At 33.5% G+C, this 13,769-nt stretch overlaps 1 protein-coding gene across 1 annotated transcript; it reads right to left on the bottom strand.

Moving 5' to 3' along the window:
- Nucleotides 1-7,378: 7,378 nt before the first annotated feature.
- Nucleotides 7,379-7,705, bottom strand: LOC113774326 (putative lipid-binding protein AIR1B). The gene has a single exon (XM_027318874.1). The coding sequence runs from the start codon at nucleotides 7,703-7,705 to the stop codon at nucleotides 7,379-7,381; it is 327 nt and encodes a 108-aa protein (XP_027174675.1).
- Nucleotides 7,706-13,769: the final 6,064 nt, after the last annotated feature.

The raw sequence follows: 13,769 nt of genomic DNA, 5'->3' as shown, positions 1-13,769 counted from the left end.
TTCAAAATGGTACTAAGATCACCTTGATCCGATCATTGTAGCTCCTGATATAGTCAAAATACGAAAATGTGTCTGAGTTGTGAAAGCTGACTTTTCTTGATTTTTGTCCTCAAATTGCATTTCTTCCTTTTACACTTCATATTTTATTTTCCTCACTTTAATCCATCTTCAATCATCCAAATATCTTCTCAATGCACTTCATTTGATGATTGAATCATTAAACCTACAAAATATGAAGTTTTTACCATAAAAATCCATAAAATGCAATGTTTAGCCATTTTAACATAAAATGTAGTTTTTTACCAAAACCTTAGTTATTTTAGTTATTAAACTAAATAATCAAACCAAAATTAACTAATAAAACACACAAAAAATACGTAAAATAAACTCTTATCAAATACCCCCACACTTGAACCATTGCTTGTCCTCAAGCAATAAAAATACAAACCAACAATGATCCAAAATTTGAAAATAAACATATGTAGCATTTCAACTTCATTTTCTCAAAACAAAAATAAATAACCATTATGCAATTATTCAATTAACCTCAAGTACTCATAATATCAAGTAAAGGAGAGCCAATTATACCATAATTATAACAAGTTTAATTCAATTTCTCATTCTTTTCCAATTTCACAAGCAAGTAATTCATATGGTCAATAATAATGCTTTCCTAAACTCATGATCATCTCTTTATTCTACTTAAAAGGATATTTATTCGTATAACATAGCTAAATTTTACTTAAGTTGTGAGAATGCCTTTTGACGCGAGAATCGACATTTTTAGATGAAGATCACCGGTTACTCAACACTTCACATACTCAAGTTGCTTTGCATACTCTTAATTCAAGTACCGTTTTACGCGAAAGTCGACATTTGTAGATGAAGACTCCCGGTTACTAAGTACAAGAATCATTGGAGTAGAATAAATCTTTTTTTTTTCTTTTTTTTTCCACTTTTTTTTTTCTTTTTACAGCAAAGATAATAATAAATTCCTCAAAAGAATAATCATGAGAAGAGTATTGCACTTATTGACCATATTTATCACTTAACTTATAAAATCTAATAAAGAGAAGAAATTTCATCAAATAAGCAAAAAAATATAGGCATAATTTTCTCCACTTTAAAAGATATACTTTCCTACAAATGCAAAAACTATAATCACATAATAGTCATTTCCAAGTTAAATGAGAAAAGAAGTTTCCACATCACATATATTTATCTCAAATGTAGGAGGAGTTTGAACTACTAATGGTGTGGAACTTTGTTACCCCTTGGATAAAATTGAAAAAATTTAAATGTTTTTGGGGCAAGTTTGCAATTTTGGACAAGATTTTAGAAAAATTTTGAATTTTAACACAAGTCCAATATTTGCAACTAATAAGTCAATCACATACAATGTATATAATCTCAATTCTTCCCCCCACACTTAACATACACATTGTCCTCAATGTGTAAGAAGGAAAATCAAGATAAAAAAAATAATACTCCCCTATTGTTGTGATTGAATATGAAGCTTCAAGGTATGTTGTTCGCTTGTCTTCATCGCTTCATGAGTTCCATTTGGTAACCATTAGTGATATAAACCTAAAAAATGGAAAATGAGAAACAAAAGTGATAACAAAGGCTTAATAAACATATAACGGTGATCCGTAATTCCCTAGCCTTTGTGGTGGTGATGTACCAATAGAAAATACACAATAAGCAACTCAAGGTACAAGAAAATATATGAGGAAAAGAAGAAAAAGAGAATCAAGGAAGCTGCATTTTTTTTTAAAAAAAAATGCTCAGAAAACGCGAGTAGAAACGCGCCTTCAGATCGCGTTTTGTAGGCGCGTTTCTTCCCAAAAGTTGCAGTACTGAAAATGCGGTTCTGTGAGAAAACGCGACTTCAAGTCGCGTTTTCAATGGCGCGTTTTCATCTTTGATCCAGGCAACAAAACGCGACTTCCATCAAAACGCGACTTCAAGTCGCGTTTTGAAGGCGCGTTTTCTGTTCTGTAGGTGCAGAATCGAAAACGCGATTGTGTGAACACGTGACTCAGAGGCGCGTTTTCTTGAGAAACGCGTTTTCTGCTGCGAATTTTAGCAGAAATTCAACTTTTGAAAATTTACAAATAATACCCCAATTTCCCAAAATGCATCATAGATCATTTGTTTGCTAATATATTCAATGCATGCACATGTAAAATGATCAAAACATGCATTTTAACCCCTTGTAACGAATCAAAAACAACAATTACTCAAATCGAGGGGTTGAGTTCCTTGATCAAACTTCGCCTTTTTCACCTCATTTGGTCACTTTTGCTTTCATTTCCAATACCTATAAATGAAAAATAACGAAATAACTCAAACACATACTTTAAACATAAAATCATACAAAAATAACATAAATAGCCAAAACATTGGGTTGCCTCCCAATAAGCGCTTTTGTTTATAGTCGTTGGCTCGACTATTGAATCTCATTTTTCAAGGAGGCTTGGTTAAAGAATAATCCACCATTTTAGGTCGTGGTGGATCATTAAAAGGTGACTTTATAGCAAAAGTCACATGTTCTAATGATGTGACAGATGGAAGTGACTTACCTATTTCAAGTGTTTCATGAATATTACCTTGAAAATACACCACTTGAGAACTTACCAACAGGGATGCCATTAGAGTATCTTGGGCAGCAATACCCTTAGAACCTATACTTTTAATGCACTCCTCAAGAGGGGTGAAAAATGAGTCATTAAAACTCACCTCTTGAGGCTCAAAGTTAGTTCCAAAGATATTATCATGTGAAATGGATATTTGCTCATTGAAATATAATTGAGATTCATCATTTTCATCCAAATGCAATCCATTTTCACATACAACATTTCCACCATTCATGCTAGGATCATTTTGCAAATTATTAGAAGAAATAACTTCACACAATACACTCAATTGCTCATGTATTCTACTAAAGTGAGAAGTCAGTTCATCTATTCTTTCTTCAACCCTATCAAAACGGTTGGAAGTTGCATTAGCTAATTTTTCTAAAGCTAACTCCCAAGATGGCTTAGAATCATTAGCTACCATTTCAATTGCCAACTCCCAAGATGGTTTTGATTCATATTGGACACATTCAGGTTGGTAATCATAAAAATATGAAGAATTACTATAAATACATTGATTATTCCATCCATAAGCAGAAGAATTGCTCAAATTAGCACTATATCGATCAAAGCAAGGATTGTAATGCTCTAATTCATCATAATAATCCACATTTTGTGCTTGCATACATGTATTAGTTGCATGATAACCTCCACACAAGTCACAAATCACATGATAAGAACTAAAATCATTAACATTCCTCCCTTGCTCAATTTCATGCATAATTGTGTCCATCATAACATCAAATTTTGCCTTTAAGCACCTTAAACCATCTTCAAAAGACATACAATCAGTAATTTCTTTGTTACCTCTGTTGAAGGAGCTTTGCACTTGGTAACCATCCATTGCCAATCTTCCACTTCTCAAGCATTGTCCTCCAAATTGATCTATCCTCCTCATCACCTAAAATTGCTTTTAAACAACTTAAGAGCAAAATTAGTAAGAAGAATAGGTGATAAAATACATACACATATAAAATACTAAAATAACAGAAAATAACATTCACAATATAACTAATATTATGTCTAAACTAATAAAGTTGCTCTTCACACCGATATTGCCAAATCTTCCCCGGCAACGGCGCCAAAAACTTGACGGGTATTTTACATACGTGCAAGCTAAAAAATACCGAATTACACCCGTTCACTGCAAGTATACAGATCAACTAGTAGTTTAGGGTATATATCGGGTCGATCCCACAGGGAAGAGTGAACAATTACCGGTATTACTAAAGTTTCTTTATTATTTAGACTATCAATTAATGATAAGAAATTTAACCTACTGCACTTATACAAGAAATTAACAAATAAAAGCTCCTTAGGTTGTGGTATCCCTAACTACTCATGCAAGTGTTATATTTGGATCATTGAATACTACATCTAGGCTAATTATGGTGTAATTTCCTTATGCATTTGAATCCTACTTTCGTAGTGAATCAATTATACTTATAACTAATCCATACCTATTCTCATGGTTATGAAATTAGCTACAAGTTCATTTCTTCAGTGAAATTACATGAAATAAATCACTAAAAACCACATAGGTGCACCTCTACTTTCGTGAGTGTACTCCCTATGTTTAGCACTTCTTGAACTAGTGTTAAATCTCAATTTTCATTGCAGAAACAACACCTTAGATAATTAGAATTAATGGTACCAGATTAATCATGATTTAAAGAGCCAAAGTGCTAAATAACTTGCTCAAAACATAGCAGTTAAATAGCCAAATGATTAACACTAACAATCATAGAAAGTTCAACCAAACCCAAGGTATAAACTTTAAAGACACATATTAAACACAAAATCCAGAACTTGTATATTAGCTAAACTTGGAATCAAATACAAAAGATAAAGAGTTGGAAAGGAAAAATAACCCTTGTCACATGAGCTCTTTCCTTGCCTTCTTCATCTCCTTCTTCATCTTTGCCTAGCTAATAAACAAGAAGGATGAACTACTACTCTATACTAAACTAATCTAACAATAAGAGAATGGAAAAGCTACATTTTTGCAGACTCCAAGCTTCTCCCGTATGATTCCTCCCGTATAGACCTCAAATGTCTCTACATATAAGCTGATGAAAAGTCCTTCCCTTACCAGTCATAAATTTCTGCTATGACTCTCCACTTTGATTCTCCAAATCTGGATTTGTTAAGGGAGTCAAAAATAATGGCTTTTGACTTGGAACCTTGGCTATATCTCTTCCTTATGTCTTCTGAAGCATGTGCAGCCTACGTTTTCTCTCCAACTCTAGCTGGAAAGTAGTGTGAAGATGAGAAAAATGGCTGAGCAAATTACAGAAATTCGGCTGCCATACACGTTTTTACTTTTGACCTCACTTCAACTGCATTTTTCTCCATGATGAAGGCCGAACTGGCTTTTGTGCAAAACACAAAAGTTGTAGCCCTTTGAATTAGAGTTCCAATGCTTCAAGAATCATCTAATTTGGAGATCGGTGGACTGAGATATGGTCAAAATACCATAGACTGGTCAATTCTGGGCTTCAGCTTTCGACCATCCAGATAAGTTTCTGTGTTTCGACCTTTTGACCAAGAAAACGGCTGAATTGGACTTTGATGTCTTCATACCAAATGTAGATATATCTCTTAGCTTCAAAATGGTACTAAGATCACCTTGATCCGATCATTGTAGCTCCTGATATAGTCAAAATACGAAAATGTGTCTGAGTTGTGAAAGCTGACTTTTCTTGATTTTTGTCCTCAAATTGCATTTCTTCCTTTTACACTTCATATTTTATTTTCCTCACTTTAATCCATCTTCAATCATCCAAATATCTTCTCAATGCACTTCATTTGATGATTGAATCATTAAACCTACAAAATATGAAGTTTTTACCATAAAAATCCATAAAATGCAATGTTTAGCCATTTTAACATAAAATGTAGTTTTTTTACCAAAACCTTAGTTATTTTAGTTATTAAACTAAATAATCAAACCAAAATTAACTAATAAAACACACAAAAAATACGTAAAATAAACTCTTATCAGCAACCTCCAAACCCTGTCTATGAATTGCTCTCCAAAACCAAACCGCCGTAATACACTCACAATATGAGTCCATGACACCCTATCGTATGCCTTAGACATATATATATATATATATATACATTCACTCTTTTTGAGTAATTTTTTTGGGTTTATTCCATAATGCCATGTGAAGCGCCCTGGTAGAATGCCATGTGAAGAGTAATTTTTTTTGGGTTTATTTCATAATACCATGTGAAGCACCCTGGTAGAATGCCATGTTAGCAGGTTATAAGCATTGACTTTATTTCTTTTCCCTCTCTTTTTGAGAAAATTTTATTTGTTAACTTCATCTTATGTTTTGGGATGTCACAAGTTTGTTTCATTCCTCCTTTCCCCCTTCCCCCCTCCCCCCCTCCCTCTCTAGCTCTTACAACCATGTCCCCTCATCGGCTCATCCCACTTTTAACAATTTCTTTTCTACGAAACCATATATATTTCCAGTCACTGCTATCTATATTGCCGGTCATTGCTATCAATGCAGCATTGATGACATAACTTGTTATGGTACTTTATCATTTCTCTTAAATTAAGCTAATGACAGCGTTGGCGTGAGAGAGGGTGGTTTCTAACCAATTATTAATTTAATAACTAGGAATAGAATAAATTAAAGACAGAGAGAGAGATAGATATTGTACGAACAAAGAGATATTGTACGGACTGTAACTAAAAAACAGCGTACACTGAAACTCAAAGGCTACATATATATATATACGGGAATTAAAAAAGAGTATAGTAGAGTGTATAGGAATCTCGTTAGTCCTAGGACTAATAAATAGTCAAATGAATGGATTATAGTTTTGCGCTATCCATCTAAATCTAACCTCTTTGTATCCATTTATTAAATGCTTATAATTGGATTGGATTAAACTGGTCGGCTATTCATTTAACAAGATCCGTCTATCAATCATTTGTCCATTTTGCCGCTTGTAGACAAAAGGAATTTATCCCGAAACCAAGGCATTTGTCCATATTTTTTATGTTTTCTCACTTTCTCAGCCACAACAGCACAAAAGGCAAAGGACAGATTTTTCTAGGACGTTGCTATTTCACAGTCTGTCCAAGAGGATAGGGAAGTGCTGCGAAGCCTGCTTGGCACACGGGAGAGAGGACATACATATCAACATCGTATTGGATACTAATCCGTAATTCTGTCTGCTTCCCCCAATTAATCCCAATCCTTACTTTTAGCTAATGGAAAGTTCATTGATCGATGGAAAGTTGCAGGTGACATTTACCAAGCATAAACGTACTAATTAGTCGATCAAGAAAATCAGATATTAGATATCCATTTTTGTAGACATGCTTCCAACGCATGCTGCTAATTAACCAAGGATTGTTTTAACCGCAAGTATAATCTTGCCTCCCGGCCAACAACAGAAATATCCATGCATTAATCCTCAATTTTATGCTTATAAATATGTAACGTTCCCTTACAGAGTCAGAAAATGGCGTTATGAATATAACATAAAAAAACTTATTAACTTTTCATTGATCACCGCACGGAAAGATACAAGCTTAGAGCTGACTGCTCACTTGCACATGAAAACTTTATTGGAAATTACAAACATGAAATCTGAGAAATCACCATGACAAAGTAACTTCTAACCACTGTTTAGGGCGAGGAGTTCTTTAGAAGTAAATTCATGACTGAGAAACAAAAGAAAAGCACATTCGAACAGTGAACAAGCAAATCTGTTCAGAGACATTGGTACCCTGATGGATAGGTCTTGCCACAGCCATTCACAATCGCTGTAACGGTAGCTGTGAGATCCAGGGTGAGGAGGCTCCGAGTTTTCAAGTAGGCGCAAAGGCAAGCAGCTGCGTCGAGGTCAACAAGGTCAGTAAAGCAACCGCAGCATGGACTACCTATATCTATGATGGGGACCCCCAGCAAAGCAAGGCATACAGTCAAGTCCACGACAGATGTGCAAGCAGGGAGGATCGTGGCACTGACCTGAGTGAAAAAGATAAGGTTAAAGGCAAGAAAGAGAGCTAGGGTGCTTGTGGAGGCCTTGGAACCCATATTCTCAAACCCTACCCTAACAGTATGCAAGTATTGTTGGTTTAGTCAAGAAAGAAGGGCTTTTGCTGTGCAATGTTTTGGTAGAAGTTGAGGCTTTTTATAGTGAGCAAGGCGGGTCAACTTTCTTGGTTTCGCTGCAATGATGGAGCTGGGGAGGGCGGTTTTTGGGTGGGGTGGAGCTGAGGGTGGCCACGGCCCCCTAAGTTTTGAAAACCGTAATTCATAATATATAAATATATGTGTAAAGCAAAATTGGCCTCCAAATTTACGTTTTATTGTACTAATTATTTAACATTCAAAAAATTAAACATATAATTTGATTATCCATAGTAAATTGACCTAATTTGACATACTATAATAAAAAGACCCAATTCATAATTATCAATGGGCTAAAAATAATTATTACTTTATTGGCTCATATACAAATATACAATTTAGTCTAATTGATTAAACTTGTTTTCACTCATCCTGTATTAACTACAAATACAGAATGAATATTTTTAATTATGAAAATAATCAAGACAAAGGTCCAAAACAAGATGAAAGATAATTTCTTGAATGATTGCTTAACTATGTACATAGAAAAGCAAGTTGTTGAAAAATTTAGCACTGATTCAATCATAGATAAATTTAATTCTATGAAAGAACGTAGCACTCATCTTACTTTTAAGAAAAGATGTTGAAATTTCAAGATATGTTAATATAACTTTTATCTTTTTTAATTGAAAATATACACACTCACACATATATATACATATATATGTATGTGTGTATGTGTGTGTGTATTGCATATATGACATATTGGAGCATCTTCTCATAATGTGCAAGTTGGGTGGTTTGTGATATAAAATATTTAATCAAAGGTTATTTATTGTCTTAATTTTTATTTTCTTTATAATTAAATTTAATATATGATGTTTTTAGATGTCATATATTTAAATAGATGAAAATTATTTTGAATATAATATATTAAGATAATTTTGTTAGAGAAAATTTTGATCCCCCTTGGAAAAAAAATCTTGGCACTGTCATTATTAGCTGGCAACTCAAGCATGAGTTGGCAAACCCATTGGATGAGTGAATGAGAGGTGTCGAAAATGCATGTTGACATTAGGGGTGGGTACGGATCGGATACTGATCCCGTGCACCTTTTTCTAACCCTTACTTTCCCCACATATGAACGAGTATCCGATAATTGGGCACCCGCTGAGATAAGGTCGAGTCAATGGGCACCCGTCCAACCCCACTTATCATTTAATTTTTTAAAAAAAATAATTTATACTAATTTAATTTTGAATATTACATATTCATTTAAGATTTAATAAAAAAATTTTCTCAAAAAAAATCTTCCACTAAGAAACAAACATTCAAAGAGAATACAAGAAAAAGGGAAAAACTTAAAAGAATTCAAAATCAATGAAAATTTGAAATAAGTAGTAGATTTTTTTTAATATATATTCCATATTAATTAAACTCTTTTCTACAAAACGTAAGAGCATAACCTCTACAAATGAATTTTATAAACAAACTATAGCTTCCCATATTTGTAATGCAATTCGTTTAATGGAATTGCTTATTTGTCTCTAAAAATATTATTTTGTAATATGTGTATAAAAATAAAAATTAAATATATATATATATGCAAGCCTAGTTGGGTGCCTTCAGGTTTTTAATTATGTGATTCTATCCCGTCCTGTATCTAAACGGATATCCGATTCTCTTTTGATCCGATCAAATAGTACGGATTGGATATCCTAATTTTCGGATCACATCAGATTAGATATAGCAAATTTTTGGATCAACAGGTATTTTTGCCCATCCCTAGTTGCCATGTTCCTCGATGATAACTCAAGATCAAGTCTAGACAGGAATTAGAGTTTATCCCAAGCCAATATGTAGTTTATTTAAGAGTCTGAAGTATGCATATTCCACATGAAGTTAACTTTGTAGCAAAAACTTGACGAGAGTGGGGCATGCATGTAACAATTTAGCTCATTCTACAATCAAGTTTTACATTTATATAATTTTAAATACCCCATACATGATACTTACTGTCATAGTGAATCAACTATATATATAATTAATTCATACATACTCTCATGGTTATAAAATTAATAACAAGCTCATTTCTTCTATTAAATTACATGGAATAAGCCACTAAAGTCAGAAAGGTGCACTTGTACTCTCGTGAGTGAACTTCCTAGATTTAGCACTTTCTTGAACTAGTGTCAAATTCCAATTTAACTTTTGATAGCAAAAATGGCCAACTGTATTTTGACTTTTTGACCATGGAAACTTATGAATTGGATTCTGATGTTTCATAATAAATGTATAATTATTTCTTAGTTTCAAAATGGCTCAAGAATCACCTCAATCCGATACTTTTATCTCAAGATATAGCCGAAATACCAAAGGTGTCAAAGCTGTTATATATTTCTTCTTTTATACTTGACTACATTTCATGTTTTGAACATTTGGCACTCTATATTCTCTTTATATCACTTTAAATCATCAACAATCATCCAAATATCTTCTTAATTCGCTCCATTTGATGATTGAATTATTATAACCTACAAAAATATAAAGTTTTCACCACTTAAATCCGTACAAATGCAATGTTTAACGCTTAAACCAAAAAATGAAAATTTTCTCTAGAAATCTAGTTAATTAGTTAAAAATGACTATATGCTCCAAAATTAAATAATAAAAAATACTTAAAATGCACAAAATACACGCTTATCAATCTTCTTTCACTTAATAAAATGTCAGAATGGAGTGTCATAACTATTCTTGGAGTGTAAACAACACTTACCTATGAAATTTTAAAATTAGAGTTTGAATTAATTCAATTCAAGTTCCTAGAATTTTTAGATTCATTTTTAAACGATGATGATATTCTAATCCAAACTTATATAATAGTCCACCTTGTATATACCTTTTTGTTCCTCCTGATTTTAGCATTTTAAAAACGAACGCTAATGCGACGAATCCATGTCTATTTATCCATCCAAATAAACCTAAGTAGATTTCGATGACTAAAAAATACATAATATTTTTCAATGGATGACTATTTATAACCAATTAGATTGGTGGACTTAAGTGCATTACCCATGTCATCCACGTGAATCCATTATCAATGAACAATAGAATCACACTAGATAATGCCAATGGTTTTATAGTTGAATATCTTGCCATATGGCCGACGGCATTCGCCAATCATTTTCATTTTCGGTCCCTCTCTCAACGAAATTTACATTATAAATAAACTAAAGATTCTCTTGTGTGTGTGCGCATGTGCGTGTGTGTTTTGTTTTTAAATGGAAATACATCGTTGACCCACGCATTCCGGTATATATCACCATTCGCTGCTGCGTCACAAGTAGATTGCGGTGTCGTCGTTAGGGGTGCAATCAAATCAAGTCGCTCACGAGTAGCTTGCGAGCGGCTTGGTCAAAAGCTTGGCTCGACCTCGATTTGTTCGAAATCGAGCTACTCGTTACATTCAACGAGTCGAGTTCGAGCTCCAAAAATAAATACTCGAGTGCTCGACGAGTTTAATCGAGTTTTCATATTATATTTATATTATATATTCATATTATATTTATATTATATATTTTGAAAAAAAATTTATAGGTTTAGTTCAAAACTCGAGCTCGATCTCGAGTAGATCGGGCTTGATATTTATTCGAGCTTAAAACGAGTCGATCTCGAGTTTAATTTTATTTTATCGAGTCGAGCTCGAGTCCAAATTTATTTACTCGTTCGAACTCGAGCTCGAGCTCGAATGGCAATGATTCTGATCGAGTTCGAGCTCGAGTATGGTGCTACTCGAGCTTGACTCTGCTCGATAGTACCGCTAGTCGTCTTGTTTCAAGTGTTGAAATATTTTAATGCCATGTAAAGCACCCTTGTGTGGAGCAAATTACACTTTACTCCCTTATGGTATAGTTAATTTTCACATAACCCCTTATAGTTGTAAAAGTTACATATAATCCAATCATAATTTGGATTAAAATCTCAAATTAACGGAAACGATCATTCGTAACGGAAAATGTCGAAATTACTCTTATTTAAATCTAAAATGGTAGAAGTGACCAAAATATATAAATACAATCTGCATGACAATCTAATCCCGTATGATTTTATATTTTACCATATAACTCCTTATGATTTAGTATTTTATTATATAACCCCCTTATGATTTTCAATATATATATATATATAGATGTAACTCCCTTGTGATTAATAAATAATTTTTAACTTTACATAGGGATATTTTTGACATTTTAGTTGACTCCATTATGAAACACAAATTCCGTCACTTTAACACTTTAACTTAAACTATTAGGGGATTATGTATATCTTTTGAAACCATAGGGGGTTATGTATAAAAATACTAAATCACAAGCGGTCAATTGTATACATATATATATATATATATTCCCTCTTTTTGAGTAATTTTTTTGGGTTTATTCCATAATGCCATGTGAAGCGCCCTGGTAGAATGCCATGTGAAGAGTAATTTTTTTTGGGTTTATTTCATAATACCATGTGAAGCACCCTGGTAGAATGCCATGTTAGCAGGTTATAAGCATTGACTTTATTTCTTTTCCCTCTCTTTTTGAGAAAAATTTATTTGTTAACTTCATCTTATGTTTTGGGATGTCACAAGTTTGTTTCATTCCTCCTTTCCCCCTTCCCCCCTTCCCCCCTCCCTCTCTAGCTCTTACAACCATGTCCCCTCATCGGCTCATCCCACTTTTAACAATTTCATTCCTACGAAACCATATATATTTCCAGTCACTGCTATCTATATTGCCAGTCATTGCTATCAATGCAGCATTGATGACATAACTTGTTATGGTACTTTATCATTTCTCTTAAATTAAGCTAATGATAGCGTTGGCGTGAGAGAGGGTGGTTTCTAACCAATTATTAATTTAATAACTAGGAATAGAATAAATTAAAGAGAGAGAGAGAGAGATAGATATTGTACGGACAAAGAGATATTGTACGGACTGTAACTAAAAAATAGCGTACAGTATGAATTACAAAAGAGTATAGTAGAGTGTACAGGAATCTCGTTAGTCCTAGGATTAATAAATCGTCAAATGAATGGATTATAGTTCTGCACAATCCATCTAAATCTAACCTCTTTGTATCCATTTATTAAATGCTTTTAATTGGATTGGATTAAACTGGTCGGCTATTCATCTAACAAGATCCGTCTATCAATCATTTGTCCATTTTGCCGCTTGTAGACAAAAGGAATTTATCCCGAAACCCAAATAATATCTGGGTAACTTAATCACACCATATTTTTGACGTTTTCTCACTTTCTCAGCCACAACAGCACAAAAGGCAAAGGACAGATTTTTCTAGGACGTTGCTATTTCACAGTCTGTCCAAGAGGATAGGGAAGTGCTGCGAAGCCTGGTTGGTACACGGGAGAGTGGACATACATATCAACAGATATCAACATCGTATTGGATTCTAATCCGTACGTAATTCTGTCTGCTTCCCCCAACTAATCCCAATCCTTACTTTTAGCTAATGGAAAGTTGATTGATCGATGGAAAGTTGCAGGTGACATTTACCAAGCATAAACGTACTAATTAGTCGATCAAGAAAATCAGATATTAGATATCCATTTTTGTAGACATGTTTCCAACGCATGCTGCTAATTAACCAAGGATTGTTTTAACCGCAAGTATAATCTTGCCTCCCGGCCAACAACAGCAATATCCATGCATTAATCCTCAATTTTATGCTTATAAATATGTAGTGTTCCTTTACAGAGTCAGAAAATGGCGTTATGAATATAACATTAAAAAACTTATTAACTTTTCATTGATCACCGCACCGCACGGAAAGATACAAGCTTTAGAGCTGACTGCTCACTTGCACATGAAAACTTTATTGGAAATTACAAACATGAAATCTGAGAAATCACCATGACAAAGTAACTTCTAACCACTGTTTAGGGCGAGGAGTTCTTTAGAAGTAAATTCCTGATTGAGAAACAAAAGAAAAGCACATTCGAACAGTTAACGAGCAAATCTGT

The sequence above is a fragment of the Coffea eugenioides genome, chromosome 6, assembly GCF_003713205.1.
Source record: "Coffea eugenioides isolate CCC68of chromosome 6, Ceug_1.0, whole genome shotgun sequence".
NCBI classification, from domain to species: domain Eukaryota; kingdom Viridiplantae; phylum Streptophyta; class Magnoliopsida; order Gentianales; family Rubiaceae; genus Coffea; species Coffea eugenioides.
Note: the sequence above shows the minus strand (reverse complement) of the source record. Positions and strands in the feature narration are given on the sequence as shown.